The sequence below is a fragment of the Puma concolor genome, chromosome B4 (genome assembly GCF_028749965.1).
Source record: "Puma concolor isolate L17-30 chromosome B4, mPumCon1.1.hap2, whole genome shotgun sequence".
NCBI classification, from domain to species: Eukaryota; Metazoa; Chordata; class Mammalia; order Carnivora; family Felidae; genus Puma; species Puma concolor.
This window is the reverse complement of record NC_141673.1, coordinates 59,811,472-59,831,192: the sequence shown is the minus strand read 5'-3', so window position 1 is coordinate 59,831,192 and position 19,721 is coordinate 59,811,472. Positions and strand designations below refer to the sequence as shown.

At 55.4% G+C, this 19,721-nt stretch overlaps 2 protein-coding genes across 4 annotated transcripts in view; one reads left to right on the top strand and one right to left on the bottom strand.

Moving 5' to 3' along the window:
• Window positions 1–1,995, top strand: part of SLC39A5 (solute carrier family 39 member 5) — a 5,830-nt gene extending 3,835 nt beyond the window's left edge. For 2 of the 3 annotated variants that reach the window (XM_086713093.1, XM_025926861.2), the window contains exons 7-12: window positions 63–203; window positions 587–683; window positions 769–942; window positions 1,058–1,138; window positions 1,282–1,472; window positions 1,729–1,995. In XM_086713093.1, coding sequence (XP_086569219.1) covers window positions 63–203; window positions 587–683; window positions 769–942; window positions 1,058–1,138; window positions 1,282–1,472; window positions 1,729–1,872 — 828 coding nt within the window. In that variant the 3' untranslated portion in view covers window positions 1,873–1,995. The remainder of the gene's footprint in view (window positions 1–62; window positions 204–586; window positions 684–768; window positions 943–1,057; window positions 1,139–1,281; window positions 1,473–1,728) is intronic. The other variant, XM_086713091.1, reaches the window with a different exon arrangement.
• On the bottom strand, window positions 1,949–19,721 carry ANKRD52 (ankyrin repeat domain 52). Its single transcript, XM_086713090.1, has 28 exons — window positions 19,269–19,721; window positions 18,861–18,944; window positions 18,303–18,381; window positions 18,022–18,092; window positions 16,801–17,001; window positions 15,911–15,998; window positions 15,626–15,768; window positions 15,112–15,324; window positions 14,788–14,866; window positions 14,358–14,472; window positions 14,093–14,175; window positions 13,869–13,986; window positions 13,594–13,662; window positions 13,277–13,417; window positions 13,120–13,200; window positions 11,796–11,907; window positions 11,519–11,590; window positions 11,040–11,241; window positions 10,691–10,778; window positions 10,499–10,616; window positions 9,675–9,894; window positions 9,374–9,461; window positions 9,182–9,265; window positions 8,928–9,073; window positions 8,626–8,708; window positions 8,345–8,427; window positions 8,071–8,162; window positions 1,949–7,633 (listed from the first exon to the last, which is right to left on the bottom strand). The coding sequence occupies exons 1-28, from the start codon at window positions 19,293–19,295 to the stop codon at window positions 7,383–7,385; spliced, it is 3,231 nt and encodes a 1,076-aa protein (XP_086569216.1). The 5' UTR covers window positions 19,296–19,721; the 3' UTR covers window positions 1,949–7,382.

Below are 19,721 nucleotides of genomic sequence, written 5' to 3'. Positions count from 1 at the left end.
AGGAGGGGGATGTTGTCGGGTGCGGGGGCTTCTGGGGTCTGCCCTGACCCCCTCTCTGTCAGGCACAAGGAGGGCAGCATGCTGGACCTAACGGACAACCAGAGGAGGACCTGGGACCAGGACTGTCGGTACTCGGAGGTCTCTTCCTGCTCTTTGTGCTGGAGAACGTGCTAGGGCTTTTGCGGCACAGAGGGCTCAGGCCAGTGAGTGATACCCTTTTCTCCTCCTCCTGCCAAAACTAGAGTCCTGGCCAAGAACTGGCCACGCAAGCCAGGAGGTGAGGGTGTGAGGTGTGTTCCTGGTGCGCTGATGTTTTCCTGAGTGTGCAGTCCTGACAACTAACAGAGAGTGGGTAGGGGGCTCCTTAGCATAGACCTGGGACTCCTGGCCAAGCGGCCTCCTCTCCCAAGTTCAAGTCAACAAGAAACAAGGAGTGCCAACCTGGGAAGAGAGCGGAAAAGCCAAAAAATATCTCCAAGTGCCAGAGGTGAACCCAGGTGTTCACTTTCCCAGCTGGTAGCCAGGCCTCTCCTTAGCCCCTGGCTCTGTTGCCTCCTCCACCAGGAGGGATACCCTCCCATTTCAGAGATGCTGCAGGCGAAAAAGAAAGGATTTCAGAGCACCAGCCCTGGACCTGGAGGATGGCAGTGGGATGGCCCTTCAGCCCCTGCAGGCAGCTCCAGGTAACCAGAAGAGAAAATGAAGAGTAGGCTCCCAGCTCCCGGTTCTCACTTGCAGCCACTGGCACTGTTCTTGTCCTTCCTGCAGAGCCAGAAGCTCAGGGCTGCCATGGGGAGCAGGACAGCCAGCCCCCACCAGCCCCAGCTCCTACTGGGCACCAAGGCCACAGTCACGGGCACCAGGGTGGCGGTGATGCCAATATAACGTGGATGGTCCTCCTGGGAGACGGTCTGCACAACCTCACTGATGGGCTGGCCATAGGTGTGATGGGAGGAGAGGGCTACCAGGAAGTGGGGGAGGGAAGGGAATGCAGGCCCCTGTGCCCCTGGGGAGAGCTTTCTCCCAGGCTGACGACCTCCAATCCTGCCAACCCCAGGTGCTGCCTTCTCCGATGGCTTCTCCAGTGGCCTCAGCACCACCCTAGCAGTCTTCTGCCATGAGCTACCCCATGAACTGGGTAGGAATGGCAGAAGTGGGGTGGGGTGGACTCTAGAAAGGAGAGGCCTCCAACGGGTGGAATTTAGGAGGCTGGCAGGTGACAGGGGTGAGGGATGGCCCTGGCTTATTATTCCCTCCCACCCTGTCGTCTCTTCCTCATAGGTGACTTTGCGATGCTGCTCCGAGCAGGGCTGCCCTTTCGGAGGCTGCTGCTGCTGAGTTTGGTGTCTGGAGCCCTGGGACTAGGGGGTGCAGCCCTGGGGGTGGGGCTCAGTTTGGGCCCTGTCCCTCTCACTTCCTGGGTGTTTGGGGTCACTGCTGGGGTCTTCCTCTATGTGGCCCTTGTGGACATGGTGAGAGGTGTGGGGTAGTGCAGGGAAAGCAAGGGAGGCAGGGAGGTGGGTTCAGCGGAGGGGGACGTATGGGTCCTTCCGCCTCCACCACCGGCTACCTGGAAAGGTGCTGGACCCAGGCTGGGTGGAGTCTGAGAAACAAGGGCCTGGAAGAGTTCAGAAGGGTTGCCAGTACTTTCTGACAACTCCTTCTCATGCTTGACGTGGGGTGGTGCAGAGACAATGCCAGGATCCTGATGCTCTTTTTTTCTTTCAGCTACCAGCCCTGCTTCGGCCTCCCGAGCCCCTCCCTACGCTCCATGTGCTACTGCAGGGGTTGGGGCTGCTGCTGGGGGGCAGCCTCATGCTCACCATAGCCATGCTGGAGGAGCAGCTAAGGCCCCTGGTCTCTGATGGCTGATGGGGGCCAGTGGAAAGGCGCCAGGTTGCCCTTCCTTCCCCCCAACCACAGGAATGGAGGCGGGACACAGGGCCAGTAGGAGCAATAGGATTTTAATAAACAGAACCCATCCCAAAGCCATGACTACGACAGTTGTACTTGCACCAAAACAGCATAGAAAACCAGGATGTGGTGGGAGGAGGGCTCAAAGCAGGTCGGGGGAGGACATGAGCAGGGGCCTGGAGGGTGCAAGGTGCATCAATCTGCAGGGAGCGCATTGTGCTTTAGCCCAGGGAGGAGGGGTAGGGTGGGGCAAATGCACCGCCAGGTCCCCACATTTTCCTGCTGCCCTCAGCACCCTGGGGATACAGGCATCTGGGCGGATCTGCCCTTTATTGCTGCCCACCAGCATTAAACACCCCTGACCCCAACGCTAGCACCACAGGTGGATCCGGGGCAGGGAAAAGGGCAAGAACGGGAAAATTGCTTAGAGAAAGATTCAACTAGAATCCAGTGAATTGTGCTCAGTTCTCTTTACTTCCTACAACCGAGTACATGGGTCACAGGGTGGAGGGTGCAACAGGACATGAAACATGCCCCTCGGTGCCCCCAACACACCCCTGCACACAGGATGGTGGTGTCTGCAGCATCACAGGTCATGCAGGGCACAGGGAAGGGGAGGTTCACACACACATAGACGCCCACAGCGGGTACCAGACAGAGAACACCCCTGAATATACACAGCTGTACACAGGGAACCCCCAGGTCCCTAACCCAACCCTCTCCCCTGTCTTGCCGTCCCCCAGGCAGGAGGAACTGTATTGCTTTGAGAGAGCCACCCTGGGGGCCGCTCTGCCAGGCACCCTCCCCTCCCCTCCCCCCCCCACCCCCATTTTGGCACATCTGCAAGACACACGGCAGCGAGAGTAGGCACCCTCCCTCCCAGGTTTCTGTGGCTTGGAGTTGAGGAAGGGGGTAGGAGACTTTGTCCTCCATCTTTCCCCTAGCCCTTCCCAAACCCCTAGCGAACCCACTCCAGCCAGAACCCACCCCCACCCCCAAAACACACACATACAAAGCTGAGCTATCCAGGAATACAGGGGAACAAGGAGATTGTCCGGGACAGGAGTGGAGGCAGTCAGGGGAGAAAGGACTGGAAGCAGAGACCCCACCCTGGTGTGGGGGTAAGACTGGCACAACAGCTACTTTAGTGCAATTGGAGAGGGTGCCCAGAGTGAGGGATGGAGATGGGAGGGGAAGGCTCTCCCCGATTTCCCTGGGGGCAAAGCCAGGCTCCCCAGGGAAAGGGCCTAGCAGGAGTAAGTGAGGGCCAAGGGCAGATGCTCTCGTCACCCGCCACCCTCTGCCCTCCCAAATGCAGTGACAGTGTCCCCCTCACACCCAAGTGGGCAACAGCAGCCTCGGAGTCAGTACCTTCAAGTAATTCATAGAGCAGACCCTCCCCACCCCAGCTTCCTCCCATCTCTGGGATTTGGTCGCTTCTCTAGGGTTGGGTCGGGAGGAGGGAGTCCCCAAGTCAGGCCCTTCCCTCTCCACCTCCCTCTTCCCAGATCACTGGGCTTGGTCCTCAAAGATTCCTTGCCTCCGCCCTTGGCCAACCTGGGTCAAGGCCACGGAGGGCTGGAGCCACCACGATTAGAGGGGAAGGGGCTGCTTTGCTCCTTATCCCTCCTTCTTAAAAGGTAGGGTTCAAACTAGGCGGGATGGGGCCCCATACTGGTTTGCCCCAGGAGGAGGGCTTCTGGGCTAGGGTCTGTAAGGCTATTTTCCTTTGCGGTGGGAAGGGGAGGTGGGGATGAACACGGGGTGTGGGGAGAGGGGGAGAAACGGTGGAGAGGGAAGGAGGAAGGGGCCTCCCTGCTGGAGCGTAGTCACTGGAGTCATTCAGACGAAGAAACACTCATGTGCACAAGATACAGAGTGTGCCTGTTCCCAGCCCCTCCAGCCAGGCCCCAGCCTCACCTCTCAGGGTCCCTTCCAAGACCCGAGAGGTTTGGGGGATACAGCTGTAGAACCGTTCACTCTGGCCCCACGCCCCCCACCCCACCCCCAGCCCCTTCTCCCCTTCTAAGGTCCAGGGAGTAAGAAGGTGCTCGGGTGGGCAGACAGCGGTGGAAACAGTATTGAGTTTTCCTTTGGTTACATATTGAAGGCAAAGGTGAGCTGGACTTACAGTCAAAACGGATAGGGATGAGGAAGGAAGAGGGGCCATGCCGGGGTTGGAGAGGGAGGTAGACCCTCCTCAGCCCCTCCACCCCAAGGAACACATGTCTAAGTGGGGTGGCAGTCCCTCAGTCTCATCTCTCCCACCCCCCACAGCACCAAACAGAAGGAGAAGCCCCCTCCCCCAGGGGCTGCTCCCCACCCCAACCTGGGCTGTACATTCAGTGGTTTTCAGCAGTCCTATGGCTCAGGGGGCCACAGTGGGGGAGGTGGCCCATCAGTCTCAGTTGGACAGTGGCAGTGACCCGGGTTTGTTGGCCCATCCTGGGACCCACAGTTTGTGCCATTTGTTTTTCTGAAGGATAGTACACAACCCTACCAAAGCCACCGCCCAATCAGAAACATCTCCCCAAAATCAGAAACTAAAAACTGGCTCTTATCTCGCCCTCTGATTCACACACCTGTTTCCCTGTCTCCTATGTAGCCCTCGCTCTGTCTCCTTTGCTGGGACCTGGGGCTGCTCCCAGGGTCCTCACTTAAAATAGGCCTTTTCTCAAAAGTGCTTATTACTTGAAGCAAGTGCTTTAGAGCTGCGGTGGGGAGAGGGGGAGGGGAGAGGGAGGGCAAAGGGAAGGAGGTGTTTCCTCCCCACCCTACCCCCTTAAGATTGGGGGGCATTCTGCCTGTTTTACTTCTCCACACCCGTTTAAGTCAAAGAGGTTTTAAAAAAAAAAAATCTTAACATTAAAATAAATATGCAGTCGCCATGAGAATGGTCAAAACGCTTCAAAAAACACTAGGGGCTGGGGAGCCCAGGGTGGGGTGTGGGATTTCCTTTGGCATAAGGAGAGGAGGCTGCTCATCCTCCACGCCTCCTCATAGCCACATGAGGAGAGGCAGAGGACTCCCCACAACCTGCCCCAGCACTGCTGACCGTGTGCTGAAGGGGCAGCAGGGGGACAGGCAGCCACCAGAAATCTCATCTAGCAAAACAATGGGGCTCCTGACAAATACTCAGAATCTTCCTGTCATCGCCAAACATTGATAAAGGAGAACACGACTGATACCCCAAGAGTCTTCTCTGGAGAATCCATCTCTCTGCTCCCCCTGCCCCCCCCCCCCTCCCCGTCACCTAATTCCCAGCACCAAAATGAGAGGGAGGGGGTGGAATGGGAAGATTTCAGGAGAGACAGTTAAAGTTAGGGGCAAGCTTTGCAGAACCAGCGGGGGGGGGGGGGGGCGGGGGGGGGGGCTGCAGCCCTTAAGAGAGGTCACATTGATTGTCGTATAGGGGAGGGCAGGGTATGAAGGGAGGTGGGCAAGAGGGGCATCGCAAGGCCCTTTGGCTTTGAAAACAAAAATAAAAACTAAAAGCTGCACAATCCTTCTTACCAATAATGGTCATTTGGAAGCTTTGAAATGGTTTAGGAACTGAGGGTTAGGGAAAGCAAGACACAGACAGAGGGGATAAAAAGAGACCATGACAAAAAAAAGCCAAAAAACAAACAAACAAACAAAAAAACAAAAAGGACTTGGACAAACACCCCAGGCTTCAGGGAACCAGCATGAGGTATGGTTAAGGGTATCTGTTAGCGAGGCAGGGGTCCCTGGGATACCCCCTCCCCCTTCAGCCCACCCTTGGCAAGGGTGGCAAGACTTGCAGGAAAAACAACTGAAAAGTGGGTGAGGTTGTGAACAAAGCAAGCGTGAGGGGGCGTAGGAGGGGAGGAGACTGAGGAATCCCCCGGAGGAGACCCTGTACTGTGTAAACAAAGCCTGTCCAGTTCTCAGGGGACAATACTGATGGCAGCCAAACTGGGCAAGGATGCACTGTGGGGGTGGAGGGGGCATGACCTCTATTCAAGTTCTGTGTCTTGGCCCCTGGCTGAGGTATTGAGTGTGAGGAAGGGAACACTGGGCTATGGGAGCGGGTCCAACTGTCCAGGAGGCTTAGCTGGGAGATGGATGGACAGGGCGTTTGAAGGGACCAGGGCCAAATTCAATGCTACATTTAGAGAGAAAACTGCCCCCTCCTCACTCTGGCCCAGTTTGGCTTTTGGGGTGCGACTTTTAGGAATCTTCTCAGTGCAGCCCCTAGCTCAATCCCATGTTTCCCCGCTGCTGGGAGGGCAGGGACCAAGCCTCAGTGTGTATTCGTCACTACCTAGATCAGAGCTTCATCCTCACACCAGAGGGGAAGCCTGGGTCCCGAGTAGCCACGGTCCCTAGTCTGCCCTGCCCCTCCCACCATCTTTGGCTTCAGATCAGGAGTGACTGGGGGCGGTGGGTACTCTTGGACATAACGGAAGGTGGGGGTACAGAGGAACTATGGGTTTGGGGGGCACAGGAGGAAGAATATTGTCCTTCCCTCCCCACACATGCAAACACATGCCTGAAACACACAGGACATTCTAGGGCTGTGGTCTTGAAATGGGCAGGAAATTAATTTGTTTCTTCCCCTAAAGGATAAAATGCTTACTTAAAAATTCATGACAAGCCTCAAAGTTAAGGGAGAGGGGAGCCAGGGAGGGAATGGCCACAGGCTCTGCCCTCCCAAAAGAAGTTAAAAGAAAGAAGCAAGGTTAAAGTGCGTGGTTAGGGGACCAGGCCAGGAGTGGAAGGGAATCAGGGAGGAGCAGGCTGTGGGGGCAGAACCAGCCCTTGATTTGCATATGAGGAGCCAGGGGAGAGTGCAGGATTGGGGCCCAGGTACAGTAGTTGCTGCTTCAAGTGTTTTGCATTTGAACTTTAGGGGTGATGGGGTACAGAAGTGGGGGAAAAGCTCCAGGCCCCAGTGCTAAATACCCTCCCCCCTCATCCACTAGCTGCCCCTGAAGGGGGAGGGGGACACCCCCAGAGTGCTCACACAGTACCAGAAATTAAGGCTTCTCACTGCTGCGGGGATGGAGGGGCCAGCCGAGCAGGGAGGCAGTGATGGGTATGGAAGAAGAGAAGGGATCTGCCTGGCAGTAGGGGCAGGGGCGGGGGGACACAAAGAAGAGAAACAGAGGAAAGGGTGGGGGGAGTTGGCAGCAGAAAGGGGGAACTGAGAGATGGGGTAAAAGAGAGGGTAGCCAGGCATTTAGCAATCATTTGGGGACACTTGGCAGAAGGGGTTGCCCTGGGGGTGCCAAGGGCCTGGGGTGCTCCCTGTTGGTCCCAGACCCTTGCCAGGCCAGGATGGTGTGGCAAAGGGGTGAGCAGCTGCTCCCCAGTGCATTTTCCCCCCTCTGTCCCCCCCCACCCAGTCGTGTTCTCCTTTAAAGTGCCCTAAATGTATAGACTTTTTCTAAATAAATAGAATAAGATATCAAGCCACCGGCAGGGGGAGGGACACTGATGGGGGGCTACTCCGAATAGCAGCCATCTAACCCAATGGCGCCGTGCCGCTCCTGACTGTAGGGGCAGGAGGCCCCATGGGGCAGGGCGCCGCAGCCACCCACCGTCTTGGCTGCTGCGATGCCGCAGTTCTTGAGCAGGCTGAAGCTGAAAGGACTGACGGCGTCCTTGGGTGGGAAAGGCTTCATGGTGGAGAGGATCAAGGCCAGGCAGTCTGCCACATCTTTGTTGGGGGCGCAGGCCAGCGCTGGGGTGTGACCTGCAGGGTGGAGGGGGAAAATTGAGGCACAGGGTCCTGTACCCCCGGGGCCCCATCCACCCTCTGCCAGGCCCTGAGCTCTCATCTGTGGAGGGTAGCCAAGGTGGGCAAGAGCCCAGCACAATCAGAATTCAACGGCTACGAGGGCCCAGGGGCACCGACAGGCAGACTGTCAAAGCGTGGGGTAAAGGGTGGAGTGCGGGGGACAGAAGTCTGGGAGACTGAGGTGTGTGGAAGGTCTTCCTGAGGACCCTGCTGGCTCCACCTAGTTCCATCAGATTCCCCTCAGAAATGCTAGCGTATTGGTATTGGGTCCCTGCTCTGAAGAGTTCCCCTGGGAAAAAAACCCAGTTTATAGCAAAGTTAAGAAGTCACCTCCTGAAGAATGTCCCTGACCCCAAACCCAGGAGAGGCGGGGGGCTCTGGACCCCACCCACCTTCTTCATCCACAGCCAGCACTGTGGCCCCACGACTTAGCAGGGCCTGCACCACAGAAGCTAGACCATTCCGGGCAGCAATGTGGAGTGGCCTTGGAAGAAAGGAAAAAAAGAACGAGAAATCAGTGAGATCCAAGCTGCCTTTTCACACCCAGCCAGAGTAGCAAGACTGCTGAACAGATACTGTGAGCTCTAGAGAGCCCCCAGAATGCATGTGGCTCTTTCTTACCCATCTGCCTCCCCTAGCCAGGCTCCCCCTTCCCCGGAAACTCACATTTGCAGCGCACTGTTGGTAGCATTGATAAGGCCAAGGTCTTGGGTTTCTGCCAGGATCATGAGGGCACATTTCTCATGGCCCTGAGGAAGAAGAACAGAGATGGAGTGGAGGCAGACAGGCTATAGAGCAGGAGTTGGGAAGGGTTCAGGGGACAAAAAGCTATACAGGCTGGACAATCCTGATTGCCACTCCAGTCCTCTCTCCAACTGGGCAGACCCACCCCCTTCATCAAGCCCACCCCCTTACGTGGCCCTCACCACCACCAATCCAGGCCACACCTTGCTACAAGCCAAGTGGAGGGCAGTGTTCTTGTTCTCATCCAGCACAGTAAGGTCTGCCTTCCCTCGATACAGCAGAAATTCTGCAAGAGAAAGGGGGCAAAGGAGTGATGCCTTCCCTCCAGAGCAGCAGCCCTCATGGCTCCCGGCCCTCCCATCTGCATATACTTTGCATCCCATCTGCAGAGGAGGGAAATAACCAAATACATGACTCCTGTTTCCTGAGCCCCACAGGCAGGGCTGCCCCATCTTGCAGAAACCCAAGGGGGAGCTCCTCCCTTCCACACGTGGCCCCTACACACCCACAGCAGCGGTCTGGCCGTTCTCGGCCGCCGTCATGAGCGCAGTGCGGCCAGTGTGGTCAGTGGCGTTCACCTCGGCTTGATGCTGCAGTAGCATCCGGAGCCCAGATACATTGTCCGCGAAGGCAGCGGCGTGAAGAGGGGTCCTGCAGTGTGGGGGTCAGGGCAGAATGAGAACAGAGGGCTCATTCACCTGAGCAGAAAAAGGAGGCCAGAGGTGACCGGGGCTTCTCCCTAAGCCTTGTACCACTCACCGTCCTTTGGCATCTCGGCTGTTCACAATCTTGGCACCCAGAGCTCCCAGCAGCATCTCTGTGGTGCTGTCCTGGTTATTAATTCTGGGGGGGAAAGGAAGGGTCAACAGGAAGGACAAGAAAAATGGAATGCCTTTCCTAAGCCCAGGTCACAGAACCTCAAGTGGGGCTGAGGCACAGGAAGGGACTTACACTGCACAGTGCAAAGGAGTGAAGGGGTTTCCCTCCAGGTATGAAAACGGGCTGTGTTCAAGTAACAACTCCAGACAATCTTCATGTCCTGAGCAGGAGAAAGGAAGAGCCGTGGGGGTGGAGAGAGATGACAAGGTTCCCAACATCTGTCCTGTGCCATCTCTGGGACACTCCATTCCACTTCCAGATCAAGATTAACCCACATCCCTCCCTCAATCCACGGGTCTGTGGTCTCTGTTCTGGTCTGTCCTCCCCCATATCACACCCCTATTCTTATGCTGCCAGGGCCCCAGGCCCGCACCAGTGTAGGAGGCCCAGTGCATGGGCGAGTATCCACTGTAGTCCACGCCAGCATCCAGGGGGTCTGTGGAAAGGGCGGCCTGCAACAGCGTCCGCAGCACTGCAGTGTGGCCGCAGGCTGAGGCCAGATGGATGGGGGTGCGGCCCTTGAAGTCTCGGCACAGCACAAATGCATCGTGGTCCAGCAGGGCAGCCAGGCAGTCCTCACAGCCAGTCACTGCCTGTGGATGACATGATGGTGTGAGGGAGGGTGAAGGGCCACTCCCTTTCAAACAGCCAGTCACTGGAGCTGGCCCAGGCATAAGAACCACTTCCAGGGCTCCGATCGTTATTTTCACAGCAACCACTCTAAATGTTAGGACTCCTTCCTTCCTCCATTCTCTCTATTCCAACAGACAACCAGAATGGCAAGAGTGAATTTGGGCACTCTGGAGTAGTGGGGGGACAAATTGCAAGGTAACTGCAATTGACTAAGGGATCAAAGAGTCCCCTGGGATGAAGAGGAGACGGCTTTGGGACAGGTGATCACGGAGGACTGGGACAGTGGCATCATTATCCAGTGGGCCAGGACCAGAGTCTGGGTATCCTGGAACAGAGTGTGAGTAGTGAGCATGTGGCTGTATGAGATTACAAAGCAAGGGAATCAGAGAGATCAGCTACACATGTCAGGTACTCATCCTGGAGCAAATGTAGTAAGACCCAATAAGACCCTGGGCACAAAATCCTGGCCCACCTGCTAGGCAATCTGCTATCCTACTTCTGATGGGTCCTGTGCTCCCATGTCCAGGCCTGTCTGTGAGCAGCCCCACCCAGGAGGTCACTCACCCCACGGTGGAGGGCGGTGCGGCCCCGGAGGTCAGCAGCATCAGCTGTGGATCCTTTCTCTAGCAGCAGATGGACACAATCCACGTGGCCATTCATGATGGCCAGCATCAGTGGGGTTCTACAGAGGGTGGGAGACAGATGAGGGCCAGCAGGGACAGGAAAACCCGCATCCTACCCCTGGCCCACACTCACTGTCCATAGGCATCCATGACATCAGTGATGTCGGCGCGTTCCCCACTGTCGATCAGCAAGTGCAGGGAGTCAGTGTGGCCAGAGGCAGCTAAGAGAAAAGGCCTGTGTCAGGGCATGGTCAAGGGGAAGGAGGCAGCCAGGTCAAGCATTAAGGACTCCAGGGTGGAGATCATGGAAGGACCTGGGGCAGGCTGAAGTCTTGGGGGATAGGAAGCCACGAATCAGGACTTGAAGTTCTCCTCACCCTGCTCCACTCCCAACCCCAATCACATTCGGGAGGGATCTGGGACCAGTCTCCAAGGCCTGGTGTGGCAAGGGGAGGTACCAGCAGCCTTAAGGGGGTACTAACCAGCAGCGTGCAGGGGTGTCCACTTGCGTTTGCGCTCCTTGATGAGAGCAGAGGCGCCGTGGGCCGTAAGCACCTCCACACACTCAGTAGAGCCTCGCTCAGTGGCCAGGAAGAGCGCGGTCCGGCCCTTGTGGTCCCTTACATCCAGATTCACCAGCGTCTCAGCCAGTGTCTTCAGGGCTTCACAGTGACCGTTGTAGGCCTGGAGGGGGGCAGGTAACCAATGGAAACAGCTTGGGACACTGCCCTCACTCTGCTCTTGGGCCCCCTGGGGAAACTCCAGGCAGCAGTCCTCCCCATGAGCTCCCTGGGTCCCTCAGACTCTTCACCTACACTACACCCAACCCTGGGCACTGCCTGCCTGCCATGTCCCCCCAAGAAAGCAGAAGCCAGGATAGATTCACAAAGGCTTGCACCTGTTTGTGGACCAAAGGGCAGGCAGGAACAAGGAAGGCAAGAGGAAAAGACCTGGGACTCACAGCTAAGTGCAAAGGGCTAACTGGAATGGTGCTCTCCACATCCTCCAGGCAGTTAAAGGACATTTCTAAGAGCTGCAACGGACAGAAGAGTAGGCGCTGAGGTTCTCAAACTCCCAAAATGTTATCCCCTGTCCCCTACCCACAGTAATGCCCTACACCCCTGGACCTAGAGACCATATCTGAGTCAACCACCCCTCGGTTTCAGAATTCACAGACACAAAGGTGACTATGAGCCCTGCCCCTGCTTCCTCTCCTCCAGGCCAGATCCCACACGTACCAGTTCGAGGTTCTGTCTGTTGCCGTAGGCGGCTGCATAGTGCACAGCTGTGTAGCCCTGCCTGTCCCGCAGGGAGGGGTCTGCACCGTTATCCAGTAAGAACTCCAGACAGCTGGGGGGCAGGGGTAGACTGTGAGGCAGGGACAGGCCCAGCTGGTGAGGGCCCAGGTGCGGGCAAAGCAGAGGAGAGGTGCAAGGGAGCTCCTCCAGGCCTAGCTGGCCAACACCCATCCGCTGCTCTAGGAAGGCTAACTCCTGCCTGTTCGACCCTTCCACTTGAGACCCACCACTTCCTTCACATCAGCTCTGAACTACTCTGGCTCCAATGCCTTTCTTTATCCTTGGAACGCTCTCCTAGAGAACCTAGAGCATAATTATGTTATCAACCTGCCAATCGACACTTCCCCCTACCTCCAGACATGCTGACCCCTTGCCTTGAATGCCTTCTCCTTCCAGCCCATCTGAAGAAGAAGTCCTACTCATTCAAACTCGGTCCCAGCATCCTCTCCTCTGTGAGGCCTTCCCTAACCTTCCCAGTGAGGTGCCTCTTCCTCTGTACTCCCTTGGTACCCTTCTCATAGCGTAGTACGACTAGCAGTAATAATAATCTAGTATTTAGCACTTACTATGTGTCAAGCACTATTCTAAGCACTTCATGTGTATGAAATCATTTAATCCTCATAATGACCCCACAAGGCAGCTACTACTCTTATTCCTTATGATGGTTAAGGAAACAGAGGCACAGAGAGGTTAAGTTGTCAAAGCTTGGATTTTCTTGGATTGTAGGTATCCTTTTTTAAAAAAAAAAGTTTTATTTCACAACACTTTTAGATTTATAGACAAACTGTGAACATAGGACACAGTCCCCATTTACTCTGCATCATCTTCTCTATCATTAACATTCTACATTAGAAAGCGTAAGTGCCCTTTCATTTATCTTTCCCAACAGATCATTAGCTTTCAAAGGCAGAAATTTGGGGTAATTTGTCTTTTATCCTTAGCATCTAGCACAGTACTTGGTACCTAATAAGTAAATCCTCACTTAAATCTTGTGGAATAAATAAAAGGCTTTGTGCGTTAAGTTTTTCTGATTGTCTCAAGAAGACCATCCGTTCCCTGAGGGAAGGAACTGTGTCTCATACTTTTGTTTTCACCCACAATGCTTAGTCCAGGATTAAGCTCAGATCACTCCCAATACACTGCTGGCTGGCCAACAGCAAGCAGCAGAAATGAGGTGGCAGGACGGGGAGTGGATGGGAGAATCACGGGACCAGAGCTGGCACTGCTGGGAAAGTACATCCCAGGGGTCTTCTCGGCTACTCACAAGAAGGCCTCCTTCCTGCGGGACTCCTTCAGTGGCTCGTCCTCTTCAGCATCGTGGCTGGACGATGAGTGGGGTTCCGCTCTGGAGGACAGAGAGTGAAGTCAGGGGAGGCTGACGGAGGTGAACAGGGCTGAGAAGGCCAAAGTGAGAGTCTCACCTCCTGTAGGTGTCAGAGGCGGCAGCGTAGTGGAGGGGAGAACAGCCTTTACAGTCGGCCTCGTTGACACCCGCCCCAGCAGTCACCAGTGTGACTGCACACTGGTAGCTGCCATTGGCGGCTGCATAGTGCAGTGGGGTCCTGAGGAGAAAAGAATGAATAAAAGAATCAAGGGCAGACCCAAATGCAACCACACGAGCAGCCTAAAGCTGCTCTGCAATACTCTCCTCACTTAGTCTCCAAGTTGCTACCACTCCCTCCACCATTTATCTCTCTTTTAGGACACTCCCCGTGCCTACTGCTGCATATCGACACACCTTCCAAATTTGTCTCTCCTCCTCAAGTCAGCTCCACTGCTCAACAGCAAATTAAGACATTCAACATTCCTAAAAGGAAGGAGGATGAGGGTTAAGAGAATGAGAGCCTCAAAGAGGAGCCACAGGCACAGGGAGGGGCTAAGGAAGGATGGCACTGGACAGCCCTTTCTGCTGTGATTGCTCTCACTGTGACAGGCAGAGAGACCTGGGCAGCAGAGAAGGGTCCAGACCCTTGCCCAGATCTCTTCTTAGCACCTGGAAGTGAGAGAACGTACCCTCCAGAAGCAGCAGCATGAAGACAGGTGCGGCCAAGGTTGTCAGGCGTATTGATGTCAAACCCAGCTGAAAGCACATGCTCGTTGCTGAGTGAAGATACAATGCTGTACAGCTGACCTGCAGGGCCAGAACAGCACAGATCCCATCTGAGGGCACTGAACAGAGTGGGAAAAGGCCTCTACTCACCCACCCGTACCCAACCCCCCAACCAGTCAGCACATACCTGAGGAAAGAAGCTTACGACAACAGTCAGAGAATCCAAAGAGAACAGCTAAATGCAGAGGGAACATGTCGTGAATGCCGCGCCTGGAGAGAAGTTGAGGGACTCAGTCCTTAAGTCAAGGAGGGACCAGTTGCAGACTTCTTTTCTGTGGCCCCCCACCAGCCTAGGAGACAGTGAGGTTCCACAAGCTTCCCTTTTGCAAGCTTCTTTGTGCCTCCACGTTTGATGTGAGCAGACACTACAGATCTAAGGGGCCCTGACTCACCGGGCGGTATCCGCGCCATTGGTCATGAGGGTGCTGATGAGTAGCTCGTGTCCGTAGCGAGCAGCCACGTGCAGTGGCGTGTTCCCAAATTTGTCAGCACAATCAATCTCGCTGCCTGTGAGGGGATGCACACACACAAACTCAGGCAGACCTGAGGCTCCAGACCACTCATACCAGTCAGCTACCACACAAGTGCTCGTTATGTGCCACATCCCAAGCTAAGCATTCCACATGTGTTATCTTGTCTGTAAGCCTCAGGGGATGGGGCATGCAGACCTGGGCCATTTCTACAGGTGCCTTGCTCAGAGCTCTCAGTGCCGATCCTGACTGGAAGATATGGGAGGTAGACTAAGGAAAGAAAAGGGTTTCTAGGGATGAGTTCTCCGGGGGGAGGGATGAGAAGGGAGCACAAAGTCTCCCAAGTCCATACCATTCTGGATGAGGATCTGGGAGCGGGTGAAACGACCATGGATGGCAGCCATGTGCAGAGGACTTTTCCCTTCCTTGCTCTGTGAAAACATGGCAATTTTTTTTTCAGTGCAAAGCACAGGGAATACCCTATTCCCCCCTTTGAAAGGACACATCTCTGAGGACGGAGTGGTCATATGGACATCTGCTCAGCCCACACTCTCCTGGGTCCCTGACAAGGTCTGATCAACCCAGGAGGCAAGTGGACAATTCCCCAGACTTATGCAGAGGGGAAGATATGGTCAGGACCTCCAGAGCTAGGTTGCAGCCTCATCCCTTCAGGCACCTGGTAATTGACATCAGCCCCGTTATTGACCAACAGCTCCAAGCAGAGAGCGCCATTGGTAGAGACTGCAGCCACATGCAGCGGCGTGAAGCCCTTGTCATTCGGCTGGTTGACATTGGCTCCTGCATTCACCAGCTCAATAGCCACAGCATCCTGGCCCAGGTAGCAGGCGATGTGCAAAGCTGTGTTTCCAAAAGCATTGGGCTCATCGATCTGGATTTTCAGGGGTACAAGTAAAGGGATAGGGAGGTATCAATTTAAACAAAGTGGAAGCTGGCATAGATAACCTAGAAAATCCCAGGATCCCAACAACTGCCTGAGATACCTCGTCTTCCTGACTCGATAGACTGAGGGCACTATTACTTACGGTAAGCATTATTCACCATATCTCACCATATCCTGCCCACCTCCCAAAACCACTCCAACAATCCCAGCACCCTCATGTCTCCATACACAGACTCTGACCTCCAACTCCATGCCCTTAGTGCCCAGCCCCAGTGCTCAGCACCCTGACCTCAGCCCCCATCCGGAGCAGGTACTTCACCACTTCAATCTGGCCACTGGCAGCAGCTGTGTGGAGAAGCCCATAGCCCTTGCGGTCCTTGCAGCTGAGGTCCGCTCCCCGTGCCACCAGCAGTTTCAGGACCTCCAGATGCCCTAGGAAGAGAGAAGAAGCTCTCAAGGGGGTGGAGGGTGAGCTAAGACCCTGGGCGTCTCTCTCCAAAGGCTGCAATCCCCATCCCTACCTTGGGAAATCCTAAATGTCAAATTCCTATTCTTCCCATGAACCCTTTCTCACCTAGAAAAGCTGCCCAGTGCAGAGGCTGCCGCTCCTTTTTATCACAAACATTCAGGCTGGCTCCCTTGTTCAGGAGCAGGTTCACCGTCTGTATCAGAATATGAAACACACCTGTTCATGCTTTCAGTGTACCTAAGGGCAGGTACCTAAGCCAGGTTCATGCTTTAAATGTACCTAAGGGCAGAAGCCTCAGCTCCTGAAAAGGCTGAGGCACCCAAATGTCTTTGTTCTTGAACAGAACAATCTGGAGAACTAGAAGGAACAGAGAAAGCAGAGACTAAGAAGGAGATCCCAGAGAGATTTGGAAGTTTGAGGGAAACTCAAGGGAGTGTTTTCATTTGATTTGGTGGTTCTTCTTTTTTTTTAATGTGTATTTATTTAGTTTGAGAGTGAGAAAAAGAGAGAGAGCGCACATGCACAAGCAGGGGAGGGACAGAGAGAGAATCCCAAGCAGGCTCCATGCTGTCAGTGCAGAGCCCAATGTGGCCAGAGCCCATAGTCACAAGCCGTAAGATCATGACCGGAGCTGAAATCAAGGGTTGAATGCTTAACCGACTGAGCCACTTGGGCACCCCATGAGCTGGTGGTTCTTAAATTCTTTTGAATAATCTTCAAAAACATTTTGAAAGACATGGACACTCGCTTCAGAAAAAGGCATGTATGCAAACATTTTCCATGCAACTTCAGAGTTTATCACCCTCTTGAAGACCAAGTCAAGAATTTCAATCTAACCCGACCATTCGTTTGGTGCTTGAGCCCAAGTGTTTATATAGTCATCCAGGCTGCTTTTCCTCAGACCTGATGACCCAGAAGCAGAGGAAGATGAGTGGGAAGGGAAGCAAAGACAAAGGGAAGGCACTAGACCAGGCACAGATTAGAGCAGTCCTCACCTCTAGATGCCCACTATGCACTGCATGATGCAGGGCACTGCGCCCGCTCCTGTCAGCCACATTGAGGCTGCTCAACAGGGGTGCCAGAGCCTCAGCACACTTCGTGGCCCGGTTGGCGGCAGCCACATGCAATGGTGTCTGCCACAGCTTGTCCCGGGCATTCACATCTGCTGAATGTGCCAGCAGCAATCCCAGCACCTTCTGTTAAGGAGCAGGGGATAAGAAAGAAAATACAGGGGGAGCAGGAGGTAAAACAATAGTGGAGGGAAGAATAGGTCAGCCTGGCACATGTGGCCCCATCCCCCCAGCACAGAGTGTCTTCTCATTTTTCCAACATACGTAGCCTCTCAATACCTACTTCCCATCTTCTGGATCTTTCTAGAACTTAAAATTTTCCCTACCTTGCTGAGGAAAAAATACCCCTTCCTTTTCCTCAAGTCACCTGGTATCGCTCCCCAACTCAGACCCTGATCAACCATATAGCTACTACCAAGCAAATCCACAAAAGTAGAGGATGCCAATCCTTCACTATTTCTAGGAAAAATACACACTCCTGCCTTAATGCCTCGAATACCCTCCTCCAGTCCTTCCATAGTCACCAAAATCATTTCCGTTACCTCAGTAAGCAAACAGATACTGGTTCCTCTCCAAAACCCAGGCTAAAATGTCCCTCCTAATCACAACACACCCTATTCCTGTTGGCCTTAGTCCCTCCCCCTGGTGGATGGAGCCAGGGAAGTGACCATCAAACCAAGAGGGAGGTCTCCTTTTCCTCTTGCTCTTCAAGGTTGATGGACCCAATTGATGAGGCAAGTTTGACCCCTGTGCTGTCAACTTTGATGCTGCTTGAGAGGCAGGAAGGCAACACATCACTACCCCCAATCCCTCCATCACAAGGTAAGAAATCTCAGTGCCCAGAGGGGGATCAGACTCCAAGGTGGCCCCCCAGGGAAGGATGAGTCACTCAGGCCTGGCAGCAGGGCCCCCTGCAGTCTGCCAGCCCAGTGTTAAGCTCTCCCCTGACGTCACATCAGCTGGCAACATTCAGCCCCCCCTTACCAGCCAGTTCTAGGGGTAGGAGGGAGGGGCCAAGGTCTAGTATCCTGACCTAGGGGTAGATCAGCTTGTAGGGCAGAGAGCTGAGGCTCTCCAATCCTTAACTTCCACCTTTAACCAACTCATCCTCTTTTGGAAGGGTGAAAGGACATAGGATGCCAATACCTCATTTCGGGAAGCAGCAGCACGATGAAGAGGGGTCAGCCACAGTGTGTCCTTAGCATTGACATTAGCACCTATGGGGATATAATTTCCTCTTTTGGTGGGAGGTAGAGAGCAAGTGGGGAAGGAAGCCAGTAATCAGGCCAGGGGATATGGATAGAGATGAAGCCTCTCCCAGACCAAACACCAGAGAACAATTCTTAGATACAAAAAAAAAAAAAAAAAAAGGCTCTTTCCTCAGGTCCCCTCCCTATGTGCCACACCTTCCAGCTCCCCACTTTCACCTGACATCAGTAGCAACTGGAGGATGGGGACATCGCCTACGTAGGCAGCAGCATGCAATGGGGTCCGCCTCTCTTGGTCCTGGGAAGGCAGAAAAGAGCAGTGGCTGTGACGCTGAACTATCACAGACCCCAGCCCCGGTCTTAGAACTCCAGGCCTTTCCCCACCTCTTCCCATAGGTTCGACAGCCTCCTAAATCCCAATCCTAAATTAAAACAAGAACCTAGGGAGGGCAGAGTCAGAGTCAGAGAGTCAGGAGTCAAGGGGTCAGGGCCAGGGGGCTGTGAGCAGTCTCCTTCTTCCAGGAGGGGTGGGGGCGCTGCAAACACTGATGGTTCAGGAGAGAACACCGTTTCTGGGCATCTTTAGCTTCACTGGTCTATGCTTCAAGCCTGACCTGTTCTCCATCTCCAAATGTAGAGCAGGCGCCCATCCCAGGGTAGAAAGTGCTGCGGCCTCATCCTAGCCAAGGAGCCACGGAGCCGCCCCACTGTTTGGGAGGGGTCCAGAACACCAGGGCCCAGATTACTGGCTCATCATTCTCCCTGATCCCAACTCACCAGTACATTGATATTCTCCTTCTGCGAGAGGAGGGAACGCACTTCCTCCACATCTCGGCTAAAGATGGCCTGGACCAGGGGCGGCTGCAGGGAGAACCAGCGTTCAAAGAGCGGGCCAGAGCGGAACTAGGAGTGGGGGGCTGGGGTGGGGGGACACCTGGTTTGATGAGGGGCGTCGCTGGAGGGGCTCCGCTCGGGGGTCCTGGCTGCAGGGGACTCCCGCGGTGTGTTGGCCAGTCGCCAGGCCCCCAAGGACACCGGCTTGGTTGAGGGGAGCACGGCGTGGGGCGGGGCGGGAGCCGCGGGAGCCCCTGGCTCGGGCCCAGCCTAGGCCGCACATCCCCGGGCTAGCGTGGCGGCTGCGCCGGGCTCAGGAAGGAGGAAGCGGGCAAGGACAGGAGGGCTGACCTGGTCCGTGATGCTGAGGATCCCCATGGCCCGGCCCGGGCTCCGTCCGCATCGAGCTCCCGGCGGCGGCGGCGGCGGCTCCACCGGGGACACGGGGCGGCCCAGGCGGCGGCTGCGGCGGCGGCTGCGGGCAGAGCGCGGCCCCGCCTACCGGGGGGCGGGCGAGCGGGAGCCCGCAGCGCTCCCTGGCGGCGGTCCTGGGCCGGGCCGCGGGGCTCTTGCCGCGCAGAAGGCTCTCGGCCTGGCGCCCTCCGCCCCGCCCTGGCGCCGGGAACGTCCCCGGCACCCCCGACTTCGCGCTTTGGTTCCCTGGCTCCCCAAGCCGCCGTGGTGTGCTCTCTGCCCCAGTCTGGAGGCCCAGGAGTTTTTCTCACAAGACCCTACCGGCAACCCGAGTCTTGGCCCTGCGGTGCCTCCCACCACAATGCCTCCGCCGGGGCTAACTCCTCCCGT